This window comes from Oncorhynchus clarkii, chromosome 13, assembly GCF_045791955.1.
Source record: "Oncorhynchus clarkii lewisi isolate Uvic-CL-2024 chromosome 13, UVic_Ocla_1.0, whole genome shotgun sequence".
In the NCBI taxonomy this organism is placed as follows: domain Eukaryota; kingdom Metazoa; phylum Chordata; class Actinopteri; order Salmoniformes; family Salmonidae; genus Oncorhynchus; species Oncorhynchus clarkii.
In genome coordinates this window covers 39,920,156-39,948,125 of record NC_092159.1, presented here as the reverse complement: position 1 = coordinate 39,948,125, position 27,970 = coordinate 39,920,156, and the positions used below count along the sequence as shown (strand labels likewise).

The window sequence follows — 27,970 nt, the reverse complement described above, 5'->3', positions numbered from 1 at the left end:
TATCACGTATTGGTCTATCCCTCTGCACTGGTACAGATCTACTAGTAACACTACTCCTCTCAGGATCCATCCCATTTGACCCTATCTTCCTCTACTTTCTTCACTGCCTCAGCATATGCGTCCTGCACAATGTATGCGTAACATTGATGGTTCACTCTGGTCACACATAATGAAATAGCCACATTTAAATACGATTTTAGAGATATTTAATTATATCCAGACAATTTCGAAAAAGTCCATTATTTCTTTTATTGTAGTAAAGTATAATGTACTTTTATTCACAGCAATTCTGCCAAACTATTTTACTCAACTCCTACTATTTGATGAATGCAGCCCTAATATGTGAGCATGCAGGATTTGATAGAAGTTAGTAGGGCTCTTTTTTTCTTTTCTTAGTAGTACAGGATTAGATAGGATGGTTTAGTTTCTCTTAATGTTTGGTTCTTTGTTCATTATTCTGTAAACTGTGAATGACTACACAATCTAGTACAGTAGGTGGCGGCATGCCCCTATGAACTGTGTTTGCGAAACGCCGTAATATTGTAGAAGAAGAAGAATGTGAGCATGCGCATTGTCGCAAATGCCGTTTGGCGTTGTGACTCCATTTATGCGGTATTTCCAAGCGGGAAGCAGCAGCCAGGTCAGCAAGATTAATACAGTGGTCGGTTAGACAGCAGTCTCTCCGATTATAGACTTCGCTGGTAGGGGATCTACTAAAAAAAGGAATATGCCCCGAGAAATCATAACACTTCAACTTGGCCAATGTGGAAACCAAAGTACGGTGAAGTCTTTCCCCTGCTACAAATTATTAGCTAGCTAACGTTAGTACATATACCTAACGTTAACAACTGTAGGCATAGCAATGCTAGCCAACAGCTAGGCTAGTAGTAAAATAACAACTACTAGACATGTACGTATCATGCATGGGTTTGGTGTTGTAATTAAATGCATCTTATTTCCACTCCATTGCAGTTGGTTTTGAGTTTTGGAAACAACTCTGTGCAGAGCATGGCATCAGTCCGGAGGGGATTGTGGAGGAGTTCGCCACAGAGGGCACTGACAGGAAGGATGTCTTCTTCTATCAGGTACAGAACATCATTAGCTAGCTAGATAAGTGGGTCAGGTTCCTATCCCGGATATGGAGCCATGGGGAGAGAGTGCGTGTAGGCATCGCATCTTATCACTTTGTTGTATCCTTCTCAACCGTATTGGAGAAGTTTCAAGGTCCCCTCAAACCGTCTTCTCCAATGTGTTTTGAGAAGGAAACGAGGAGCAAGGATGTGAGGAGTCAAGAAAATTTGAATTGAGAAAGGGCGATAGACTAGAGGGTATCCTTGCCTCTCTGTCTATTGGTCCTGATGTGGGTTTGGCAGGTTGCTAGATTTGGCTTCAAACTAAAGTACAGGACATGCCAGTTATCCACTGACTACACAGACAGGGAAAGTTAAATATAGGTTAAAAAAAGAAGAAAATAATTTAAAAGACATCTTCCAAAGGTGGTGGAGTGGCATTCTTTACCAACAAACACCTTCAGTGCTCGGCTGTCTCCACCAAGTCTGTCCCCAAACAATTGGATTTGCTGGTTTTTAGCATTGATCTTTGAAATAACTCTTTGTTGACTGTTACTGGGTGTTATGGGCCACCATCAACACTGGCCTGTACCCTACCTGCTCTCTCATGACCCCTTACACTAAGTCTGAATTTGTCCTGCTAGGTGACCTAAACTGGGATATGCTTAAACCACCTGACCAAGTCCTAAAGCAATGTGACACCTGAAATCTTTCTCAGATTATTACCAATCTCACAAGGTATGACTCCAAACACACAGAAAAGGCTACTCTCCTTGATGTTATCTTCACAAATCATCCCAATAGGTATCACACTGGTGTTTTCTGTAATGACCTTAGTGATCACTGTTTTACAGCCTGTGTTTGTAATGGTTGCTCAGTGAAACAACCTGACGCTTGCTAAAAAACTTTAATGAGCAAGCCTTCCTTCACGACCTGGCCTCTGTAAATTGGTGTAGAATCCGCTCTGTCGAAGATGCTTGGACCTTCTTTTTTGATATTTTCAGTGGTATTGTTAACAAATGCTCACCCATAAAGAAAATGAGAATTAAAACCGGTTCAGCCCCTGGTTTGACTGTGATCTTGTAGACTTACTCCACCTCAAGAATTCCATTTGGTGAAATGCTCGGACTGACGGGCTCTCGTCCAGGCAAATGAGAAATATGTGCACTCAGGCTATCTGGAAGTTTAAGGAGAAGTTCTCTCTGGGTCTAACCCCAAGAACTTCTGGAAAACGGTTAAAGACCAGGAGAATAAACCCTCCTCCTCACAGCTGCCCATGTCCCTTAATGTTGATGTGGTTGTTACTGACAAGGAGCACATGGCTAGGCTCTTTAATCACTTCCTTAAGTCAGGATTCCTATTTGACTCAGCCATGCCTCCTTGCCCGTCCAACATTTCCTCATCTCCCACCCCTTCTAATGCTACTAGCCCCGATGCTCCGCCCTCTTTTTTTCCCCCTGCTGGTGGTCACTGAGTCTGAGTTGCTAAAGGAGCTCCTAAAACTTGACCCCCAAAAAACATCTGGGTCAGATGGTTTAGACCCTTTCATCTTTAAGGTTGCTGTCCCTATCGTTGCCTCCAACCTTTTTAACCTGTCTCTCCTCTCTGAGGAGGTTCCCATTGCTTGGAAGGCAGCCACGGCGTGTCCTTTATTTAAAGGGGGAGATTAAGCTTATCCTAAATGTTATAGGCCTATTTCTATTTTGCCCTGTATATCAAAAGTGTTGGAAAAACTTGTCAATAATCAACTGACTGGCTTTCTTGATGTCTATAGTATTCTCTATGGTATGCAATCTTGTTTCCGCTCAGGTTGTGGATGTGTCACTGCAACCTTAAAGGTCCTCAATGATGTCACCATTGCCCTTGATTCTAAGCAATGTTGTGCTGCTATTTTTATTGACTTGGCCAAAGCTTTTGATACGGTAGACCATTCCATTCTTGTGGGCCGGCCATGGAGTATTGGTATCTCCGAGGGGTCTTTGGCCTGGTTTGCTAACTACCTCTCTCAAAGAGTGCAGTTTGTAAAGTCAGAACATCTGTTGTCTTAGCCACTGCCTGTCACCATGGCAGTGCCCCAAGGCTTGATCGTAGGCCACACGCTCTTTTCAATGTACATCAACAACATAGTTCAGGCAGTAGGAAGCTCTCTCATCCATTTATACGCAGATGATAGTCTTATAGTCAGCTGGCCCCTCCCCAGATTTTGTGTTAAACGCTCTACAACAAAGCTTTCTCTGCTCTTAAACTTATGAACACCTCCAAAACAAAGGTCATGTGGTTTGGTAAGAAGAATGCCCCTCTCCCCACAGGTGTGTTTACTTCCTCTGAGGGTTTAGAGCTTGAGGTAGTCACCTCATACAATTACTTGGGAGTAAGGCTAGACGGTACACTGTCCTTCTCTCAGCACTTATCAGAGCTGCAGGCTAAGGTTAAATCTAGACTTGGTTTCCTCTATCGTAATCGCTCCTCTTTCACCCCAGGTGCCAAACTAACCCTGATTCAGATGACCATCTTACCCATGCTAGATTACGGAGACGTAATTTATAGATCGGCAGGTAAAGGTGCTCTCGAGCGGCTAGATGTTCTTTACCATTCGGCCATCAGATTTGCCACCAATGCTCCTTATAGGACACATCACTGCAGTCTATACTCCTCTGTAAACTGGTCATCTCTGTATACACATCGCAAGACCCACTGGTTGATGCTTATTTATAAAACCCTCTTAGGCCTCACTCCCACCTATCTGAGATATCTACTGCAGCCGTCATCCTTCACATACAACACCCGTTCTGCCAGTCACTTTCTGTTAAAGGTCCCCAAAGCACACACATCCCTGGGTCGCTCTTCTTTTCAGTTCGCTACAGCTAGCGACTGGAACGAGCTGCAACAAACACTTAAACTGGACAGTTGTATCTCTTCATTCTAAGACTCAATAATTGACACTCTTCCTGACAGTTGTGGCTGCTTCGCATGATGTTTTATTGTCTCTACCTTTTTGCACTTTGTGCCGTTGTCTGTGCCCAATAATGTCTGTATCATGTTTTGTGCTGCTACCATGCTTGGCTGCTGCCATGTTGTGTTGCTACCATGTTGTTATGTTGTGTTACTACCATGCTTTGTTGTCATGTGTTGCTGCCATGCTGTGTTGTTGTCTTATGTCTTTATGTGGTGTGTCTTGTGGTGATGTGTGTTTTGTCCTATATTTTTATTTTAGAATTTTTTTTAAATCCCAGCCCCCGTCCCCGCAGGATGCCTTTTGGTAGGTCATCATTGTAAATAACAATTTGATCTTAACTGACTTGCCTAGTTAGAAATAAAAACTAATGATGCGGTGCAGCAGCTGCTGTATTGACAGCAAACGAAATGGACAGCGTGCATCACGGACTGTACCATTTATTCCCCACTAGATGGAGCAGTCTAATAATTTATGACAGTCAGCGTTCACCATGTTACTGCGATCAAATATTATTGGTCACATACACACGTTTAGCGGATGTTATTGCAGTTGTAGACATGTTTGTGTTCCTAGCTCCAACACAAATCTAAAAGTGAAAGAATGGAATTGAGAATGATATAAATATTAGATTGAGCAATGTCGGAGTGGCATTGACTGAAATACAGTAGAATAGAATACAGTATATACATATGAGATGAGTAAACGTTATTAAAGTGGCAAGTGATTCCAAGTCTGTATATAGGGCAGCAGCCTCCAAGGTGCAGGGTTGTGTAATCAGGTGGAAGCCGGCTAGTGATGGCTATTGAACAGTCTGATGGCCTTAAGATCGAAGCTGTTTGTCAGTCTCTCGGTCCCAGGTTTGATACACCTGTACTGACCTCGCCTTCTGGACGATAGCGGGGTGAACAGGCCGTGGCTTGGGGTGTTTGATGTCCTTGATGCTCTTTTTGGCCTTCCTGTGACATCGGGTGCCGTAGGTAGTCACCAAACTACTATTATTATTGTGTATGCTTTGCTTTCTGTGCATCAAGTAGGAGTAAGCCTTACCTCTCTCTCTATATGGTCCACAGGCAGACGATGAACATTACATCCCCCGTGCTGTTTTGTTGGATCTGGAGCCCAGGGTGATCCACTCTATCCTCAATTCCCCCTACGCCAACCTGTACAACCCAGAGAACATCTACCTGTCGGAGCACGGAGGAGGTGCAGGGAACAACTGGGCCAGCGGCTTCTCGCAGGTGACTATGTGGACCATGTTGTTGGTTGTAGCTGGGCCAGAGGCTAAAGGACAGGGTCCATGTAGAGAACAAAAGCTTTAGCCTTGAGGCGAATAATGCATATCTAGTAGAAGTTTGGCTATGTTGTTGTTATAATTCTTTAGTAACTACATTCACCCATATAACTATCTGGAATAATGCATGTCTTGTCGTTTGCAGGGTGAGAAAATCCACGAGGAGATCTTCGATATCATCGACAGAGAGGCGGACGGCAGCGACAGCTTGGAGGCAAGCCCACTCTTTCTCAGTCTCTGATTGGTCCACAGAGCGTATGGGGTGAAAGCTAAGGAGTCAGCAGGCCTGAGTTTGGAAGCATTCCAACAATTCTCCCGTCTCATACACGCACTGCACTGACTGCACTGACTGCATATCCTGCCTCACGTGAGGAGAACATTGGAGGGAGAACCTGAAAATGGGAGGGGACTATCCAGAGTGAAACACTTCCTGATTGTCTCCATATGTAACTGACTGACGTGTGAAAGGAATATATGTTTTTCGGTTCTTTTTTTCCCTCTTTCCCTTCCGTTGTGCTGTGGTGGAAAGCATGCTTTCTTTGGCGACTTATAATGGGTAACCTTAATAGAGAGTACACATAAAATGGGAGCCCACACATGTCATCTTAAAACTAGTAAATGCTGTTATTTCAAGCCTATTTCAAGTTCCTCAACTGCCACAGGTTGCCTCCCTTAAAACAACATGACTTTCCCCATAGAAGTCTGTGTAATTTCTGTTGCCCCTACTCTTTATGACCCCACATTATTATTTAGAGTGTGTGGACATGCATTTGAGAGGGTGTGTGTGAGAGAGTGTGTGGCATGCCGTGTTGGGTGGTAATAGCTGGACTGGAGTAGAAGGCAGGTATTACATGGCTGCCTAGGCGAAGGAGAGAGCCTACTTGTGGGGTTGGCCTGCCCTCCCACCTCCAGGCTGGGTGGAGAGTGGGAGGCGTGAACACATGTCGTATATACTGGCACAGTACAATACATACTACTACTACTTAACCTGATGGATGTAATCTAAAATGTAGATTTCTGCCTAAATAGACATACTCAAAAGTAATAATTTATCATGAGAGGGCCATAAACAACTAGTAATGCTGCATACTCCAAGAAAGATTAAAATCTCACCTTTCTGGTATAAATAGTTATACATTTCTCAGGTGTAGTCACTTTTGAGGTAAACAAGTACATATTAAAAATATGATGAAAATATTAAATATACACTGAGTATACTAAATATTAGGAACACCTTCCTATTATTGAGTTGCCCTCAGAACAGCCTCAATTCGTTGGGGCATGGACTCTACAAGATGTTGGAAGCGTTCCACAGGGATGCTGGATGTCCTTTGGGTGGTAGACCATTCTTCATCTACACAGGAAACTGTTGACCGTGAAAAACCCAGCAGTGTTCTAGACACAAACCGGTGTCCCTGGCACCTACTACCATACCCCATTCAAAGGCACTTACATTTTTTTGTCTTGCAAATTCACCCTCTGACTGGCACACATACAATCTGTGTCTCAAGGCTTAAAAAGCCTTCTTTAACCTGTCTCCTCCTCTTCCCCTTCCTGATTGAAGTGGATTTAGCACGTGGCATCAATAAGGGATCATAGCTTTCACCGGGATTCACCTGGTCAGTCTATGTCATGGAAAGAGCAGGTGTTCTTCATGTTTTGGACACTCAGTGTATGTGATGTAGTTCCTATTCAACAAAAGTTGATGAGTAGGGCTTGAAATGACTGATGTGCTTTCTAAATATAGTAACAATCAAATGATAAAATGACTAACTATAGGATTTTACTTTCCTTATAACTGTAAAATAGATATGCTAATATTTAGTAACAGTACAAAATTGACCTGGTTAAATAAAAAATTGGAATTTCATGGAACTAGACAGATAATATTCTGCCCTGTGTCCTCTGAGCAACGCACAGACGCCACTCAAATGCCCACCGACTACGTCACACCATCTTTAAGCTGTGAGCACAAACTGATTTAGTCCAGCTGTGACCAAGAGAAAGTGGTTTGTTTCTACCAAGAGAAAGTGGTTTGTTTCTACCAAGAGAAAGTGGTTTGTTTCTACCAAGAGAAAGTGGTTTGTTTCTACCAAGAGAAAGTGGTTTGTTTCTACCAAGAGAAAGTGGTTTGTTTCTACCAAGAGAAAGTGGTTTGTATCTACCAAGAGAAAGTGGTTTGTTTCTACCAAGAGAAAGTGGTTTGTTTCTACCAAGAGAAAGTGGTTTGTTTCTACCAAGAGAAAGTGGTTTGTTTCTACCAAGAGAAAGTGGTTTGTTTCTACCAAGAGAAAGTGGTTTGTTTCTACCAAGAGAAAGTGGTTTGTTTCTACCAAGAGAAAGTGGTTTGTTTCTACCAAGAGAAAGTGGTTTGTTTCTACCAAGAGAAAGTGGTTTGTTTCTACCAAGAGAAAGTGGTTTGTTTCTACCAAGAGAAAGTGGTTTGTTTCTACCAAGAGAAAGTGGTTTGTTTCTACCAAGAGAAAGTGGTTTGTTTCTACCAAGAGAAAGTGGTTTGTATCTACCAAGAGAAAGTGGTTTGTTTCTACCAAGAGAAAGTGGTTTGTTTCTACCAAGAGAAAGTGGTTTGTTTCTACCAAGAGAAAGTGGTTTGTTTCTACCAAGAGAAAGTGGTTTGTTTCTACCAAGAGAAAGTGGTTTGTTTCTACCAAGAGAAAGTGGTTTCAATTCTACGAAATGCTTTTGTATTGTATTTTCGTGTTGGGAGTTTTAAATCCCTGTGTGAATATCACATTGAGATGAGACACGCATCAATAGAATCGTAGGGGTGTCAGCTGTCAGGAAATATGCGAGGGGTAGTGACGCACTGAGCCAGAGGAAATTGCTCGTTTGTCTGGATGGGCCCAAAAATTGGAGACGTTTTAATCTTTTCACCCAGAGCAGTGGAATTAAGGAATTATGATGGTTCTGTTTCTCTGTTGCAGGGTTTTGTCCTTTGTCACTCCATCGCTGGGGGAACCGGGTCCGGACTGGGATCCTACCTGCTGGAGAGGCTCAATGACAGGTCTAAACACACACACACAGGGAGGCTGAATTTCTACTCTTTCTGTTTGACTGCTATAAAGTTAGTAGGTTTATAATTGATGAAGTAGAAACTCTCCTAATTGTAACCATAATTGTCCCAGCCTCCATTGGAGAGATAATATTCTCTCCCTGGGGGCACCTTTTAGTTTTCCACTGTTGGATGTTTTCCTGTGACCTGGTGTGTGCTACTTTTCTATTTTCTTCCTGTGTGTGTTGGCCAGGTACCCTAAGAAGCTGGTGCAGACCTACTCTGTGTTTCCTAACCAGGATGAGATGAGCGACGTGGTGGTGCAGCCCTACAACTCACTGCTCACACTCAAGAGGCTCACCCAGAACGCAGACTGTGTGGTGAGCAAGAAATACACACACACACACACACACACACACACACACACTCACCCTCTCTCATCTGTGCTTTTTGCCTTCGTCTGGCTAGCGTTGTGTGGGGAATAGACAAAAGGTTATTTCCTGGAATCAAATCCATGCTCTGATGTTGCATGGTCATTTTTTCGATAACGTCTCCTTGTGCTGTTAAAATGTGATTTAAAAAAATAAATAAATAATGAAGACAAGACGTGCCAGTTCCACGCTGTCTTGTTGTTGAACGTTACAAACATCCTGTCCAAACTGGTACTGTCTCATTATCCCCCAAAACACCACAGGATGGGGACGGACAAGCCTCATCGCTCGCCTGTCTCTCTCCTCAGGCAAGCTCCATGGCCAAGTCTTAGAGAGAGGGAAGAAGTTGAACTCGGAGCCACAGGGCCTGTATATCATGAATAATTTCTTTAGGACCGTCGCTGCCAGCCCGGCAACACGCTGTAACAGAAAGGGATTCTTCCCTGGTTGCTGGTGTGTATGACTGGTAATGAGGCGGTGTTGGTGGACATTTACATCTCTGGATGATTACATCTTTGCTGCCCGGGATTGATGATTGTATTAGTTCCCGAGATGCTCTGACGGCCTAATGTTTCTCCTCTCCAATATCTACTTCCTCCTGCAGGAGTTTACGCAAGGGCCTCTACACAGGCTTATTGGGTTAGCCCCATAGCTAATAGAATCTATGTGGAGAAGAATTGGTTCCCCTGTTAGTGACGCACAGTGTGTGCCTCAATGCTTCAGTCTTCACACAGCAGCACACTGTCTACTCTGCTTTACCCATCAAGACTGACTGGAGGATTGGATCAAAGCCCACTGTTAACTAGTCTCTACCACACAGCATCTCTCTCTTGCCTCTGTTTCCCCTAATTCTAAAGTCAAACCTCCCCATTGCTGTCTTTCTGTGGAAATGTCAATCTTCTGACCTCATGTCTACACATCCCTCTCATTCTGTTTCTCTTTTTGACTTGTGTGTGTCAGGTGGTACTGGACAACACTGCTCTGAACCGCATCGCCACCGACAGGCTGCACATCCAGAACCCCTCCTTCTCCCAGATCAACCAGCTGGTGAGTGATTGACACCTGCCACTCAGGTGCAAGCTCCACCTCCTTTCCTAGTGGTGTTCTCAATATCCAGGTTCTAGATCACCAGACCCCCGAGAGGAGAAAGTGTTTCTGTACAGAGGCGTTTTGATAGCCTGGTCCCAGATCTGTTTGTGCTGTCTTGCCAAGTCGGTAATACGACACAAACTGAACTGTGACCAGGCTACTGTTTATAGCCTACTGGCTGTGACCCAGATATGATTAGGCGAATACAGAGAGCGTGTATGCGTGAGGTAAACCTCACACTGTTTGTTCAAACCTCAGGACAGTCTGACTAACTAGTTAGACTAGTTACTCCTCACACTTTAGCTGTCAAACTGGATCTCACACTCCCTAGCAATTATTGTTGAATGAACACCCAGTGATTGTTTAAAAAACAAAATTGTGGTCAAATATGTCTATATCCCTAGGGCTGTGGCGGTCATGGGATTTGGATGACTAGTTGGCCACACAAATGAACTCGGACACCGTAATAACTGGTCAAATGTTATATTATTATTATAATTTATATATATATTTTTTTAAATTCCCCTTTCTTCTGCTCCTGACTGCATGTGCTGCCATAGAAATAGAATAAATAGAACGGGTGTCCCCATTCAAGTCAATGGTGGCATAATGGGTGGACTGGCGGCTATTGCGAGTGTACCCGTAGGAACAAAGGAGGAAGTAAAAGAAGGAATTAAAAGCAGGAAGTGTACCTGTCAAAATGTGCTGTGATTTGTTGATTCAACTCAACTGACATTACAAAAACTACATTCCATTGCATGAGCCACAGCAGTTAAAATCATTTGAATGAACATTCTACATTACCATGAAAAGTATTGTATCACAATACCAGGCAGCTGTTGCGAGTATACCCATGAGTTTACCAGTCAAATTTCCAGGGTGAGAGGTGCCTAGTCTGTTCTATTCATTATATTTCTATGTGTGCCGCTGCAGGGAGGGGGACACTGTCTAGGCAACTCCTTGCTTGTTTCAGCAAGGAACAGCAGTTTCATCACGTTGTTAAGAGTCCATGTTACTGTAGAAACGGACTCGGCCTCACGAATGCCCGGCCATTCTGTCTTCAGTCAGCTGTTCATTCCACCCCCAAATAATATTTAAACGGTTATGCTGGTTATTTATTTTCATGACAGTCTTCATCCATAACCGTTGTTCATACAGTAATTGTGGCAGCCCTATATACCCCTCTCTAGGCTAACCTTCTAACCATACAATCTCATATAGCATGTCTTTTTTTTAACATTAAATACTGTAAAAACACTAGCAAATCAGCCCCAAGTGATTTTAATTTTGAAAATCTGTTCCAAAGTGTTCTCACGCATAATAGAGACCATACTGTATATGTGATCGTATACAAATGTAAGCAGGTTTGAAATATTTTATCTGTTTGGGCTTCTTGCAGTCAATTTGCAGTCTACAAATTATTTGTAAATATTTTCCGGCTCCCTGACCATCCACTCATGAAAAGATTGTCCCGCGGCTGAATCTAGGTGATGATCCCTGTCATATAGGCTTCATTTCTTATGACCACTGTACACTCCTGGTGATTGCCCGACAGAAATTGACAAGAAAAAAACAGCCACAAGTAATTATGTCAACTAAAGGTTTTTTTTCTCTCCACAGGTTTCCACCATCATGTCAGCCAGCACAACCACCCTGCGTTACCCTGGATACATGAACAACGACCTGATTGGTCTGATCGCCTCTCTCATCCCCACGCCCCGCCTTCACTTCCTCATGACTGGCTACACACCGCTCACCACTGACCAATCGGTAAGTAGTTCACAGTGACCGCGTAGTACGTCTTGGTGCTTTCAAGACACCTGGGAACTCTGAAAAAATCATGACGTCCGTGATCTTCAGGTCTGAAAGTTGGACGTCTATAAAGATGGCAGAGTTTCTGACTTGGAATTGGATGACTGTTCAAAAAAATAAAACCCAGTCGGCGCTCGTTTTTTCCAAAACACTGATGTCTTCATCAAACTTATTTGTATTATTATTCTTCTGCATGCTACTCTTACACCATTTAGGCTAGAAACGCCATTCAAACTTTAAAATGTGAAGACTGGTCTGGAATGGTGTGCTTGCATCCAACTTTTTTTAAACGAATTTATACTTTTGAAACGACATTTTTTCATTCACTTTAAATGGGACTTTTTTCAAGATTCTAGAGCTCCTTATTGTAACGTCACTTCCAACATTCACTGTAATACAATGCAACTTTTGACAAAAATCTGCTATTTTGACCACTTTGCCAACAACTTAGACAAAAAGTTAGAGCGTAGTCTATAAAGGTCTCGAATTTGTGATTTTTGTTTTACCAATCTCTTTCACCGCTTAAACTATTAACTCCAAATACTATATATACTTTTTAAACTATAACCATTTTAAAATGTGCATAAATGAACATGGGTTTGAACGAGAGCCATAAGAATACAGAGGTAGCCATTCAGTGGTCCTGCTTCTTGGCCAATTAATCGACAAGACCAACTTACACAATTCTGGCTATCCTAACTATCCTATTCTTTCAAAGATTTATCAACTATAGCTATACACATTTGCATAAAATAACTATCCAACTGGCTTCATCAATAAGTGCATCGATGATGTCGTCCCCATTGATTACAGGCAACATCTGCACTGAGCTAAAGGGTAGAGCTGCCGCTTTCAAGGAGTGGGGCTCTAACCCGGAAGCTTATGAGATGCTATGCCCTCCGACAAACCAACAAACAGGCAAAGCGTCAATACAGGACTAAGATAAAATCGTACTACACCGGCTCCAACGCTTGTTGGATATGGCAGGGCTTGTAACTATTACAGACTACAAAGGGAATCACAGCCGAGAGCTGCCCAGTGACATGAGCCTACCAGACGAGCTAAATTACTCTATGCTCGCTTCGAGGCAAGTAACACTGAAACACGCATGAGAGCATCAGCTGTTCCGGATGACTGTGTGATCACGCTCTCCGCAGCCGATGTGAGGTAAAGACCGTTTAAACAGGTCAACATTCAGGACCTGTACTCCGAGCATGCGCTGACCAACTGGCAAGTGTCTTCACTGTTCAACCTCTCCCTGTCCGAGTCCGTAATACCAACATGTTTCAAGCAGACCACCATAGTCGCTGTGCCCAAGAACACTAAGGTAACTTGCCTAAATGACTACCAACCCGTAACGCTCACGTCTGTAGCCATGAAATGCTTTGAAAGGCTGGTCATAGCTCACATCAACACCATTATCCCAGAAACCCTAGACCCACTCCAATTTGCATACCGCCCCAACAGGTAAAGGTAGGTAACAACACATCCGTCAAACTGATGCTCAACAGAGGCCCCTCAGGTGTGTGTGCTCAGTCCCCTCCTGTACTCCCTGTTCACTCATGACTGCACGACCAGGCACGACTCCAACACCATCATTAAGTTTGCCGATGACACAACAGTAGTAGGCCTGATCAACGACAAGACGGCCTATAGGGAGGAGATCAGAGACCTGACCGTGTGGGGAAAGAACAACAACCTCTCCCTCAATGTGATCAAGACAAAGGAGAAAAAAAAAAAAAATTGTCAAACTCCAGCCACCCTAGTTATAGATTGTTCTCTCTGCTACCGCACGGCAAGCGGTACCGGAGCGCCAGGTCCAGGTCCAAGAGGCTTCTAAACAGCTTCTACCCCCAAGCCATAAGACTCCTGAACATCTAATCAAATGGTCACCCAGACTATTTGCATTGCCGCCCCCTCTTTTACGCTGCTGCTACTCTATTATTATCTATGTATAGTCACTTTAATAACTCTACCTACATGTACATATTACCTCCAATTACCTCGACTAACCACACTATGACCGAGCCCTCTCTGTATATAGCCTCGCTATTGTTATTTTTCTGCAGCTCTTTAATTATTTGTTTTATTTCATACTTTTTTTGGGGTCCTTTTCCTAAAACTGCATTGTTGGCTAAGGGCTTGTAAGTAAGCATTTCACTGAAAGGTCTACTACACCTGTTGTATTCGGCGCATGTGACATGCAATTGGATGTGATTTGAACAGTAACTATTGAACCATTCAAGCTAGAGACACCAAACGGACTTTGACATGTTAAGGGTATCCTAACCTTTCATTTAGCTACTTGTTCAACTACAACCAGTCCCCAACATTACTACTGCGGACACCAGCACTGCTATAACGTATTTCAAAACCATACATACTCTAAAACAAGCTAGGAAGCGCACCACATTTTCTTCAAGAATTTCACTTTTCTGACTTCACTGTCAGCCTGAAGAGTTGGTTTATTAGAACTACAGCTAGCTATTAGTAGGTCTAGATACAAACCTGTTCAACGTAGCTCAACTACCATCAAAATACGTTTAAAGAGCTATCGCCACTAGATGCACCATCTTATTTCTCTCCCCTAGAAGTTTCTAATCATTACATCATTCAACTAAAATCCAACTTAATTTACACTGAATGTTTTACAAAAGTAAATTGTACATGTATTTATCTGAAACCCAGTTGCTTTCCTAAGAGTGTTGTCCACATGCTGTTTTTTCCCCCATATTCTGACAGAAGACCATTTTGTCTTGTCTGTCTTTTTAGTTTTCACAACCAACAACTGTAGTTTAGACATTTTTGTGATCGAACTGCCCCACAATCCAAAGTAACAGACTACCATGTCAACTCCATCCAAGTGATCAGAACAATTATTTTATTGCATTAAACTTTGACTATATGTAACTGCTCTGCTTTAAATAGTAAAGTAAACCTTTTTTAAACTACTACCACGAACACAAAAACACTTTTTAAAGAGTTAAAGCAAGTCCCACCAATTTGTACTAGTTTAGTTTAATCTCTGTTCTTGAAAACACAGATCTTGACTGAGTTATCCAACTATCATCTTCTTTTAAAAACATTTTAGTGAACAAAGCATTCCTGTCACTTATGAATATGTGTGCTTATACATGCCCTCTCCTTTGTTTCTCTCCCAGGTGGCCAGTGTGAGGAAGACCACCGTGCTGGATGTGATGCGGAGGCTGCTGCAGCCCAAGAATGTCATGGTGTCCACGGGCAGGGACAGACAGACCAACCACTGCTACATTGCCATCCTCAACATCATCCAGGGAGAGGTGGACCCCACCCAGGTGTGTGCGTGTGTATATTTAGCATGAGAATGTGTGCTAGCTCAGTGTTGTTTTTTTATATATATAAAAAAATGATGTTTTAGAAATAAAATAAAAACTGTTGTCTTTAACTACGGATGACATTTTTAAAAAAGTTCAGTATTAGTTCATGAGCTGCTGACTCTGCTTAATTTGGATGTTATAAAGGAGATGGCTGAAGACCAAGTGGATATTGTAATGTCCTTGTGGTGCTGTGTGTTAAACATATTGGTCCAAATAGTTTTTGCAATATCAATACTTTCCATAAGTTGATACAATTCCTGTTTGTGTGAGTGCAGGTCCACAAGAGCCTGCAGAGGATCCGAGAGCGTAAGCTGGCCAGTTTCATCCCCTGGGGTCCAGCCAGCATCCAGGTGGCTTTGTCCAGGAAGTCCCCGTACCTACCTTCCGCCCACCGCGTCAGCGGCCTGATGATGGCCAATCACACCAGCATCTCCTGTGTAAGCTCCGACCCTCATTCTCATTACAGGTTCTAAAGGTTGGCTACTTGGAGTAGGGTGGCTACTTGGAGTAGGGTGGCTACTTGGAGTAGGGTGGCTACTTGGAGTAGGGTGGCTACTTGGAGTAGGGTGGCTACTTGGAGTAGGGTGGCTACTTGGAGTAGGGTGGCTACTTGGAGTAGGGTGGCTACTTGGAGTAGGGAGCCTTGTGCAAAAATATTTTAAAAGGTGACAAAACTATAATCCTTAGCTAACATTTCAATGGCAAAACACTTCATGGGTTGGTGATAAGAGTTTTCTGTATCCTCCTAACACACAGTCAGCAACTGAGGGAGTGGGCAGAAAGTGACTAATATGAGGTATATGTATTATGTAATGTGTTCACTGGATGCCCTTTCTCTTCTCTTCCTCCGTTGCAGCTGTTCGAGCGGACTTGCAAGCAGTACGACAAACTGCGAAAGCGCGAGGCCTTCCTGGAGCAGTTCCGCAAGGAAGACATCTTCAAGGAAAACTTTGACGAGCTGGACAACTCCCGCGAGGTGGTGCAGCAGCTCATCGACGAGTACAGTGCTGCCACGCGGCCCGACTACATCTCCTGGGGAACTCAGGAGCAGTGAGGACAGATGAGATATACACCCGTCACATGACATGGGTCCCTCCCTCAGACACCCCTGTCACATGACATGGGTCTGGTCCCCCTCTACAGCCCAACCAGGGAAAGATGGGGCTGAGCTAGTTGCCTCCTGTGAAACCTGCCCCATCCCTATGGAGAAAAGTGTTCAAGTTCATCCCTGCTGCTTTTCTTCCCTCTATTCTGTCCTTAAGCTCTGTTTGGGAGTTAAACCAACTCTTCAATCTGTGTGCCTGTATCCAATCCCCACTGATGGTTATGAATAGTCTTCTCTCTCTCTCATGCAGGATTCCAAAACGACCCCTGCCACTAGACACTTCATGGATAGTAGATCTGAAAGGATCAAATGGGTATCAGCTCCATCTTGTTCTCTTGACAGGTGGAATGTATAATATTGTGCCCGGTGGTTAAGGGTTGATTTGGAATTCTACATCAGAACTCGTAGCCTCGTTTGGCACTATTTTTATACTGTGTAGTACTACTCTGCTTTTGTGCTGTTCCTTTTGCAGTCACACAGACTAACATACCAGCCGAAGAAACACGCGAGTGTCCTTGAAGGGGGAATGGAATAAAATGCCTGGTGTGACTATTGTCTTTGTACATTTCTGAAAGGTTTATGATACCAGAGCCCATGATGATCAAGCTCTGACAGGGTAGTCAATAGGCCTCGGATCAGTTGGTGCTGTCCCGTATGTACTTCCCAACACACACTTAAACCAAAACGTCTGTTTCCAAAGTATGACAATGGTCATTGTTATTGCAGAGGACAGCCTACTTCTCTACTCTGGTGCCGGAGTGTAAATCCATACTTTCTCTTACTCTACGTGCATCAAGAAGCTTGTTAAATTGCATCTACAGTTTTCCTTTTTTCTGTAGCCATCCAGATGTATATACTTTTCATGTTGAGCTTTGTGTTGTGATTTTTTAAAAAAAATATAATTCTATGAGAATATTCTTCATTGCCATTGGTGGACTTAAGTGTGAGCTGTATGCTGCTGTTCATATAAATAATTGTAAAACTATTAGGATAAAGTGGTACTTGTTCATTACTGCATCATGTACAATCACTGACATGCAGTCCTTAGCAGTTAGTCTTTGTATTCTGAAAATGCCCGCTTCAAAGCTTTTCAAGGGTCCACAAAAGAATGCTAGATAAAGCTTTACAACTCACCTGGAGTGTCTGTGTGCTAATACACCCCCCCCCTCCCCCCATCAAATTCTACTACGCTACTTCAGGCCTCATTACCTGAAAGAAGTGCAGGCTCACTCAGCAATGCCTGCTCGGTCAAGCCCATTGTGTCAACCTAAGACGCTGACTGTTCAGAAGGAGATATTTTAGAAATCTGTCTGGTTGCTGGCACCAAAATCCATCCCCTCTGCCAGGCAGCTCAGGTTGAGAACTTAACTACGGACTGTAACTAGGGCATCAATGAGTGGCTTTGTTTTTCAGTGATACTGAGCCTTAACACAATAACAAAACAGTATGGTATAATGGTGCTGCTTTAGTCTTTATAGTTCACTTATTGCACATCCAAGTTAGTTAAAAAACAATAGTGCAATTAACTAGACACATATTACATACAGAAGGTACCATGCGGTGTACAAAGCGAGCTTCAGGTTAGACTGTCGTCGTCCTTTTCATAGTTACATGGAGGGAGGGGAGACCGTGAGCGTAGCTGCCTGCAGCTGCAGTATAAAAAGCGAGGGCCTGACTGGACAGTGACTGCCTGCATATCATATGGGCAAGAGGCAGGGCTGGCTGTGCAATGGTGGGTCCTTCCTCCTGAGGAAGACCTCCAAGTCTGGCTGCCACTTTAGGGGCAATAAAATCCCACCACAGCCTGGGTTCCTAATCGACTACTGTATTACAACATGACTAAAACTTCTATTGGTCTAAATGACGTTGGGGTGTAACTTTCTAACGTCTGGGTATATTCTCTGAAAAAAAAGCTTACAGCAGAACTTCTCTTTGGTCCATGCTCAAACACCACTTTTTAGTTACTTTAAATTAACTTAGACAAAGTCTACCAGCCAAGTAGTGAACACAGATAGGAAATGTGCTGTGGTTTTGTGGCAAAAAAAGTAGTCTAGGACTTTATTCAATCTGTGTTGTTGATTGCGCGATAGAAAAGTAATTTCCAATTGAGTAGACTCATGCAGCGTTTACCGTGAATGCAGTCTCTGCCAATGCGGGAACATCGCCTTTAAACTTCAATCACGCTCTTAACATCCACGATACGGATTGAATAGAGCCCTTAAGCTATATAGGATCACATGGCTGATCAGTACAGTGACTTAATGGGATCATTTCAAAGCCATACTTAAAATAAAATAAAACACAAAAAGGTTCTTATTTAAGACATACAAAATGGATGAAATAAAAAGACAACACCAAACAGTGTGTACATAAATAATACGAAGAACGCATCAATAGTCAGGACAGCATTGGTTCTGTGTGTCGGCACAGCAGAGAAAAGACAGGGGTCTGCATTGTGGTTGTGATGGTCCATGTTACTGGCTGGGGGTTAGGTGAGTACGTCAATTCTTCAGAGTGCAGACAGCTAGCTAATTTCCATCCACACCGAATATGTTCCCCACTGAAACAGAGACTGGGAAATAACAGTTCCACCCTTAAATTGGAAGTTTAGGCCTAGATATTGGATCACTTAACTATTAAAAATGAACAGACAAGACATTTAAAAGGCTCCTATCAAGTGTTAGCCATAGTTTCATGTTGGGGTGATAGCTCGGGCAAACAGCAAGTTGACAAAGGGGGAGAAATCAGTGTTTGGTAGAAACAACAGACCAGTCATATCCCAAGATCCTTTAGTTTCTGTTACACAGCATTAGGCTGGATCCTTTATAACATCTTGTCCAATCAAATTGTCCCATCCAGTAGTCTCTCCCACCCAGCTGACAGTACCAGCAGGAGCAGTTCTGTCCATGACAGCCAGAGTGACTTACTGAGCTCCATCATCTGGTTCAAGTTCACACGGCTTGCTACATCGACAGTTCTAGGTAACGGAAGCCTGGCTGGGGTCTTTATGAAAACAGACCCTTTCAGAGTGTGTGTGTGTGAGAGAGAGAGAGGAGGTGAAAGTGTGGGTGTGAGTCAGTCACCCTTTCTATTGCATGAGGGATATTCTAGGAAAGGCAGAGCACCACATGTAGAACAACATAGCAGAGGCACGTTCACAGTTTGTCCTCTGCTCTGCAGAGTGTCTCTAGGTGAGCGGTGTAACTGGTTGGGGAAGTGTAGATGAACTCGTGTCTAGGCAACAGTGTGTCTCCCTGAAGTATGGCTCTGTGAGTTCTAGGAGATAAGGAGCCACAGCTTCGGGTCCCGTGCCTCACGTTGTCGGGGTGCTGGTTCTCCCATGTGAGAACAGAGGTTGAGTGGCAGGAAGGGGGAGGTGGCGACACCTCATCAGCACCCACATTGGTTTCTGTGGGTTTCTAGCCTCACTTACAAAACAGGCTCCTCCCCTTCTCGCTCCTTCAGTTAGAAAGCCCAGCGAGGTTTATTGTCACGGATGAGGAGTAAAAACAGCCCTCTCTTTGTTTTGGCTGTGGTGCTGTTCCCAGTGGAGGAGGTGGAGGAAGCAGGCGCAGGGTCCGCTAGGCTGGGGCTCCGAGGAGGCTGTGTGTGAGCTGAGGACAGGGGGAAGGGGCACCCATCACACAGGGTGCGAGGGCAGCTCCAGCAGGGTGGGGGTGGGTGTCGGGAGGAGGTGGTGGAAGCCCACCTCGATGGCAGTGCCCTCTGTGATGCTCACCACGTCGTCGCCCCTCCCACGCTGGCGATGGATGGCACTGAAATAGGCATTCATCAGCTGCATGATCTCAGTCAGCTGTGACAGAGAGAGAGAGAGAACAGAGGGAGGGGGGAAGAGAGAGAGGACAGAGAAAGGTGCAGAGAGAGAGAGAGACAGAAGTAGTGAGAGAACAGAACGAGGGAGAGAAAACGGAGAGAGAGAGAGAGAGAACAGAGAGTCAGCCTGGTGACAGTGTGAGGAGTGGCTTTCTCAATGTCTGTGTCTGGCACCAACACAGGAGGGAGGGGAGAGATGATGTCATCCAGCTGCTGCTGGAACAGACACAATCCTCCAGGGATGGTCAGAGCGTGATGTGCCTTGGCACATTCTGCAGCAGCACCAGCACTCACACCACTGGACTGAACTTCAGTAAGACACAACCCTAACAACAACAAAGGCAGATGGGTATTGCATTTCAACATATTATGTCTGTGTTTCAGCTGGGTTTTATATCTGTCCTCAAGGTCACAGCAAAATATTGCATTAGCTCATGATCGTATGTTGTTGTGTTGGCCACCAAGTCCTAACCCCAATTTATCCAACTATCATCAATCCACATCTGGCCTTCCCCCTAACACTATGTGACCTCTGGCCATAACCTTTGCCCTAACTTCAACACGACCCCAGTCCAGTTGCCGGCACCAATTTGAACCCTTACTTCAGCTGCTAACCTTGCCTTAACCGTTGACTCCTAGCTTAACCATATCCCCCTTCAAACCAGCTCCTGTTGAACTCTCTGCCCAATCCACTTAAATCCTCTTTGTTTATGACTGAGCAATGTGAGCACCATAGTTCAGAAAAGTATCACCCTCCTTTAGCTGGCCTCCAATTTGCCTGTTCTGCTGCCCCAATAAATAAATAAAAGCCACTCTTGTGCCCCGTGAGAGAGAGATCACAGAGAGGGCTTTGTTCCGCGTGGGAAGATGCAAGTAAATCTGCAGGATGAACGGACGATTTGTTCTCACAAAGAAAAAAATAATTAGCGGTTTGGGGAAATATCCAGGTTTCTGGGAAATGTTATGGGCTCATTGTTTTGTCTAACCACTGCAAAGAAAAAAAACACTCACCCCGGTTAGTATTTAACAGGAAGTAAGACTCTTGGTGGTTGATTCTGGTGGCAGAGAGAGAGGCAGGCTGTGTACTCTCGTTTAAATCGCGATTAATTACCATTTTTGCACGTGGGTCAGGGCGCTGTGGGTGGAATAACATCATGAGCAGGCAGCGTGGCTGTTTCAGTGACTGTGCACAACGCGTCGCTGATCAGGAATAGAGGCCATTCACCAGGCACAGTAAAGCACCTCACTGCTGTGTGCAGCCCGAATGAGGTGAACAACTGGAGTCAATCAAAGACCGTCTCAGGCTTAATTCCACCCACAGACTCCGCTACGTGTCTGTGAGTGACAGATGTATCATTAGTACACACAATGCCTCCTGCTATGAGCTTTTGTTCACCCACCTTGGTAGTTTCAAACAGCAGGTCTCGGTCGCCGGCGGTGATCTTGAAGGTGTTGCTGTCGGAGACGCCGTAGGAGCAGATCTGTCCGTAGGGGAAGGACTCCAGAGCCTCTGCCTCGCCCTGCCTGTACAGAGACACACACGTCGCTGCCACACCCAGCCACAGCTTCTGAGAGAAAGTACCTGTCGAACTCTGGAGAGCGAGAGAGAGAGAGGGAGAGAGAAAGAGACAGCGAGGAGGAGGGAGAGAGACAAAGAGAGAGAGAGGGAGAGAAAGAGACAGTGAGGAGGAGGGAGAGAGACAAAGAGAGAGAGAGGGAGAGAAAGAGACAGCGAGGAGGAGGGAGAGAAACAAAGAGAGGGAGAGAGAAAGAGACAGCGAGGAGGAGGGAGAGAGACAAAGAGAGGGAGAGAGAAAGAGACAGCGAGGAGGAGGGAGAGAGACAAAGAGAGAGGGAGAGGGAGAGAGAAAGAGAGAGCGAGGAGGAGGGAGAGAGACAAAGAGAGAGGGAGAGAGAAAGAGAGCGAGGAGGAGGGAGAGAGACAAAGAGAGAGGGAGAGAGAAAGAGAGAGTGAGGAGGAGGGAGAGAGACAAAGAGAGAGGGAGAGTAAAAGTGAGAGGGAGAGAGAGAGAGGGCGGAAGAGGTCAGTACTAAAATCTCTCTTTACATTCAACTCACTTATCTGTGCAGACGGGGAAAGGAGAGGTACTCACAATATAGAAGTCCACCTCATAGAGTGTGCAGCCAAAGCCAGACCACTGGCGTGCGATGGTGAGGTAGGCAGTCATACTGTCCCTCCTGCTGTACCCGGCCAGGCCCTTCCAGCACTCCACAATGGTGCTCATGATGGCCGCAGCCTCCTCCTTCAGACGGCTGCGTAGCCGCAGGTCCTGCTCCACCTTCTGCTTGTGGGCTGCAGTGGCCGTATGGTTCCACAACGTCCCTCCCAGGAGGCCCCCGGGGAAGCGCTGGGGGCAGCCCTGGACCGGGGGCTGGGTGGCGGGGAGGAGGGCAGGGGGGGCACAGGGGGGCATGAGGAGCCGGGCCTCCACCATGTGGCCGGGGAAGAGCTCGTCCAGAGGGGGGCAGGGGGAGTGGGTGCTGAAGTCCCCGATCACAGACTGAAGCCGCAGGGCAGCCAGGGTCTGGAGGTCCTCCTCACAGGCTGGGAGCTGACCTCGCACCACCATCTCATGGCACTGCAGGGAGAGAGAGAGGGGGAGGGAAGAAGAGAGACGTAGAGGAGGATAAAGAAAGAGAGCATGAGTGAGATTGAAGAAAATGAAGATGGAACAAAAGAGAGGGGGGGGGGTTAAAAGAGAGAGAAAAATAGAAAGGGGTAAAGAGATGGGGACGGCGGTAAAAGCTCTCCCTCCATCCATCATAGTTGTACTCCACCCTGTTTTACTCAGGCCCATAACTCTTTAATAACTGTCTTCAGGAAGAATGTACTAATGGACTCAGCCCTGCCTGGGCTCTCAGCAGTGCAGCCAATGGCCTTACTCATGTTTTTAAAGCATTGTGTTAAATTACTATTGTGGATTGTAAAACTCTAACGACTGTTAAGTGAATCGTAATAAAGCAGTGAAATACAAGGAATGAGTCACTGGCCAAAACTATTCAAATGTCTAGTTATCATTATTGGAACAGCCACTAATGTCTAATTTAACATTGACAATAACACAGGAAATAGAGCCGCCAATCCCTCTCTCTCTCTCTGTGTGAGGTTTGTTACCTGTTCAAAGAGGAAGAGGTACTCGATGCTGTCGACAGATATGGCGTCAGCATCCAGAAGGCAGTAGAGTTTGAAGCAGAGCCTCCACTGGGAGTCTGAGTCTGGCTCTTTGGCAGACAGGCTGAGAGAGAGAGAGAGGAGAGAGAGAGAGGGGGAGAGAGAGGGGGAGAGAGAGGGGGAGAGAGGAGAGGAGAGAGGAGAGGAGAGAGAGAGGGAGAGGAGAGAGGGAGAGGAGAGAGAGAGGGAGAGAGAGAGGGAGAGAGAGAGGGAGAGAGAGAGAGAGAGAGAGAGAGAGAGAGAGAGGGAGAGAAGAGAGAGAGGGAGAGGGGAGAGAGAGGAGAGAGAGAGGGAGAGGAGAGAGAGAGAGAGAGAGAGAGGAGAGAGAGGGAGAGAGAGGAGAGAGAGAGAGAGGAGAGGGAGAGGGGAGAGGGAGAGGGGAGAGAGAGGGAGAGGGGAGAGAGGGAGAGAGAGAGAGGGAGAGAAGGAAGAACACAAGGCGTTAGCAGGGTTGACGGGTGGGAAAAAACATGTGAGAATTTATACACACGTACACACAGACGAGCATGCATGCACACACATAAGCACACACACATGCATGAGAACTCCCCAACTGGCAGGCCAGGTCAATATCCCACCACCCCATCCCTTCCTGTCTGTGACATCACCGTGTGCTGCAGCGGATGATGACTAACAGCGACTAGTTACATTTGGTATGTTCACCCTGTCACTCTAGCTCTGTAGACTGTAGACACGCGCGCACCTCTTAGAACAACACCGAGCCCTTCTATTCCAGCTGAATTCACTCCTTATCTGCCACACTGAGACGTATCCTTACACAAGCACATGACATCTGTGTCACATTGAGAGTACAGTTGGTGCCCTGACTGCAGCGAGACAGACATGGTGACACAAGCCCACTACTTTCCCAGCATGGTGTCGGTTTGTGATTGACAAAATGAGACGGCAAGGTCAGCAGTTATCAGGGACTTGGTTCATTTACAGCATGCGAGCTGGACCACAGGAGAAGAACAACACAAACGACACTATCTGCAGAAACTAGGAGGATAGAAAGGTTCAGAACTTTTGTGAAACATTACAGAACAGTTGAGAAATATATGGTAATTAGAATTATATAATTATATGGGTAGCTGATAGGTAGGTAGCTGATAGGTGGCTAGCTGATAGGTGGCTAGCTGATAGGTGGCTAGCTGATAGGTGGCTAGCTGATAGGTGGCTAGCTGAAGGGTGGCTAGCTGAAGGGTGAAAAAAATATAACAAATAAAAAAGTTAAATATACAGAGTACGTAAAATGCATACAGAACGTATAAGCTGGAAGTAGAAGCCTAAGTGTTGTTGTTGTCCATTAGTTTACTCCAATTAGGGGAGGGGTGGTAGGGTTAGGGGAAAATAATGATACAAATATATATGGGAGATAGAAATGATGCAGACAATTACATTGATAGAAGCCACAATCTATCTGCAATATTAAAGCTGATCCACCCGCTAAAAAATAAATTAAATAAAAACGACTATCTATCTCTCAAAGACTTCAGATTCCTCTGTCTGTTGTTCTACGGAACATAGCTTGGATTCTTGGCACATACATACAACAGATGAGTTCTCATTCAATTCCGGAGTAGGCTAACTTTTCGACCCTCGTAATGATGTCTGTCTGTGCCTGTCTGTGTATGTCTGTGTCTGCGCGATATTTACTTTTCAAACCTGGTGAGGATGTCAGCGATGATGGTGCTGCCCCCTACAGCTCTCTCCCAGTGGGCGTTCTGCTCAAACAGGGAAAAAGTGTTTCTGCTCTCCTTCAGACCCAGCTTCTCCAACATCCTCCTTACCACCTAGCAGAGGAGAGAGAGAGTCGTAAGGAGTACACTGACAAGCAGTTCCCAACTTGCTGGGTTTGGTAGGGAGTGCAAGTCTCCACAAAGGCCAACTCGAGAGGAAAGGATTGGAGAGGGTGTTCGTAGATCTTGGTAGTGACATAGAGCGAGAGAGACAGAGATGATAGAGAGAGACAGAGATGATAGAGAGCCCACCACCCCCCCTCACCTCGTTGGCGGTGGTGTGTGAGCTGATGTGGAGCTGACAGGAGCCTGGTCCCGGGTAGTGAACTGTACACAGCATCTCCTGTCTCCCCATCAGCACCTGGATCTCCTCCCAGGAGGGAACACATTCCCGACACCGTGTCTTCTCCAGAGCCTCCCCGATGAACGACGCATAGTTATCCATCTCAGACTCCGGAAATTGGCTCTGGATCCTGGACCACGGGAGGGGAGAGAGGAGACACGGGAGTGAGCCGGGTGAGTGTGTGTGTATGACTAAAGGAAGCTCCGCTACATTTCAAAAAGGGCAAACTGAAGCACGTCAGTGATTCTAATATTAACCGTGATAACTGTTTTGTTATTTTAACTGGATTTGCGTCATCCTTTCGGTTCCACACAAGCCATCTTTATTTTCTTTCTCGTTGCCAATACTGAGAAGTCAATGAGGCGAGGAACGACCAGTGTTCTCACTTTGGCTCTCAGAGACTTAAAAGGCTCTCCTTTCTCCGCCCTTCAAAGAGACTGTAAAAAGGGAAAGAAAACATGTTTGACTTTCAGCAGAGCTCTTTTACAGGAAAAGGTGTTTCCGCTCACGTGAACCAGAGTGACCTGCCGCTTCCTCCCAGCGGAGTGGCCAGGGAAAGCGAGGGGGGGGGGGGGGGGGGGAGCACCCACAATGGGCCAAAAACTCCAAAACACGCAAGAATGTCAGAGGTGTGAAAGGTGACCTGACAGAGCAATGAATGAGCTCACCCCAGCTCAAACAAGGAAGGGTAGAAGTTGTGGAAGGAAGCAATTATACTACAGTGTCCATCCCAAAATATACAGCACAGAGAACAGAGGAGAGCTGGAAAGAGAAAGGGGGTGAATGAGAGAAGACTCAGACACTCCAGACAGCCAAATGGAGAGAGAGAGAGAGAGAGAGACAGACAGACAGACAGAGAGAGACAGAGAGACAGACATAGAGAGAGAGAGAGAGACAGACAGAGAGAGAGAGACAGACAGAGACAGACATAGAGAGAGAGACAGAGAGACAGACATAGAGAGATAGACAGACAGACAGAGAGAGACAGAGAGACAGACATAGAGAGAGAGACAGACAGAGAGAGATAGAGACAGACAGAGAGAGAGAGACAGACAGACAGAGAGAGAGAGACAGAGAGAGAGAGAGAGAGAGACAGAGAGAGAGAGAGAGAGAGAGAGAGAGAGACAGACAGACATAGAGAGAGAGACATAGAGAGACAGACATAGAGAGAGAGACAGACAGACAGAGAGAGACATAGAGAGACAGACATAGAGAGAGAGAGAGACAGAGAGAGAGAGAGAGAGAGAGAGAGAGACAGACAGACATAGAGAGAGAGAGAGACAGACAGAGAGAGAGAGACCGACAGACAAAGAGAGACAGACATAGAGAGAGAGAGAGACAGAGAGAGAGAGAGAGAGAGAGAGAGAGAGAGAGAGAGAGAGAGAGAGAGAGACAGACAGACATAGAGACATAGAGAGACAGACATAGAGAGAAAGAGAGAGACACAGACAGACAGACAGAGAGAGAGAGTCAGACAGAGGAGGCCCTCTCCGTCTCATTACGGGGCACAGGGTGGGTTTTGTCTTGCTGCTCAAACATAATTAGGAATGCTCCACTGAGAGAGGCTGTGCTGTGTGATCCCTTTCCGTCTGCCCCCCTCCCCACCCCAACCTTCTCTCCTCCACGCACGCAGGGCTCATGTTGACCCTTCTCCGACTGGGGACATTCCCTGGGGGGTTCTCAGTGAACCATGGGGGTAGAGGGGGAGGGGGGCTCAGTCTCTGGGCCCTCTGCCCAGTGTGCAGATCCAGTTCTGTCCAGCTGTGGGGTCAGCCTCAACACTCTCTCACAGAGGTCTCAGGGAAACACTGACCCTCTCTCTTTATAGCAGCGCTGCTGCATAACCCGCCACCTTGCATTCAGGCTGACCCCGGAAGCTAATAGCTAGCTATACTGTGAAAAGTTCAGAAAGTATTCAGACCCCTTGACTTTTTCCACATTTTGTTAGGTTACAGCCTTCTTCTAAAATGTATTAAATAGTATTTTTTCCTCGTCAATCTACACACAATACCACAAAATGGCAAAGCAAAAACAGGTTTTTAGAAATGTTTGCATATTTATTAAAAATAAAAAACAGAAATATTACATTTACATAAGTATTCAGTCCCTTTATCAGTACTTTGTTGAAGCACCTTTGGCAGTGATTACAGCCTCGAGTCTTCTTGTGTATGCCGCTACAAGCTTGGCACACCTGTATTTGGGGAGTTTCTCATTCTTCTCTGCAGATCCTCTCAAGCTTTGTCAGGCCGTCTCTTCAGAGATGTTCGATTGGGTTCAAGTCCGAGCTCTGGCTGGGCCACTCAAGGACATTCAGAGACTTGCCCCGAAGCCACTCCTGCATTGTCTTGGCTGTGTGCTTAGGGTTGTTGTCCTGTTGGAAGGTGAACCTTAACCTGCTCGAGGACCTCAGACTGGGGTGTTCATCAAGGATCTCTGTACTTTTCTCCATTCCTTTTTTCCGCGATCCTGACTAGTCTCCCAGTCCCTGCCACTGAAAAACATCCCCACAGCATGATGCTGCCACCACCATGCTTCACCGTAGGGATGGTGGCAGATTTCCTCCAGATGTGACACTTAGCATTAAGGCCAAAGAGTTCAATCTTGGTTTCATCAGACCAGATAAACTTGTTTCTCATGATCTGAGAGTCTTAATGTGCCTTTTGGCAAACTCCTAGCAGGCTGTCATGTGCCTTTTACTGAGGAGTGGCTTCCATCTGGCAACTCTACCATAAAAGCCT

General features: G+C 45.4%; 2 protein-coding genes across 3 annotated transcripts in view; one reads left to right on the top strand and one right to left on the bottom strand.

Annotated features, from left to right (window-relative positions):
* Window positions 1-570: 570 nt before the first annotated feature.
* Window positions 571-17,002, top strand: LOC139364690 (tubulin gamma-1 chain). Its single transcript, XM_071101642.1, has 11 exons — window positions 571-776; window positions 973-1,085; window positions 5,097-5,264; window positions 5,463-5,531; window positions 8,263-8,342; window positions 8,584-8,710; window positions 9,722-9,808; window positions 11,471-11,620; window positions 14,824-14,976; window positions 15,294-15,455; window positions 15,875-17,002. Exons 1-11 carry the CDS (start codon window positions 728-730, stop codon window positions 16,070-16,072), a joined length of 1,356 nt encoding a protein of 451 aa, XP_070957743.1. The 5' UTR covers window positions 571-727; the 3' UTR covers window positions 16,073-17,002.
* A 575-nt stretch (window positions 17,003-17,577) lies between these two features.
* LOC139364689 (unconventional myosin-X-like) overlaps window positions 17,578-27,970 on the bottom strand; it is a 51,662-nt gene continuing 41,269 nt past the window's right edge. Inside the window, exons 8-13 of one of the 2 annotated variants that reach the window (XM_071101640.1) lie at window positions 25,155-25,362; window positions 24,807-24,943; window positions 23,094-23,214; window positions 22,072-22,557; window positions 21,358-21,549; window positions 17,578-19,937 (exon numbers count right to left, since the gene is read on the bottom strand). In XM_071101640.1, coding sequence (XP_070957741.1) covers window positions 19,764-19,937; window positions 21,358-21,549; window positions 22,072-22,557; window positions 23,094-23,214; window positions 24,807-24,943; window positions 25,155-25,362 — 1,318 coding nt within the window. In that variant the 3' untranslated portion in view covers window positions 17,578-19,763. The remainder of the gene's footprint in view (window positions 19,938-21,357; window positions 21,550-22,071; window positions 22,558-23,093; window positions 23,215-24,806; window positions 24,944-25,154; window positions 25,363-27,970) is intronic. The other variant, XM_071101641.1, reaches the window with a different exon arrangement.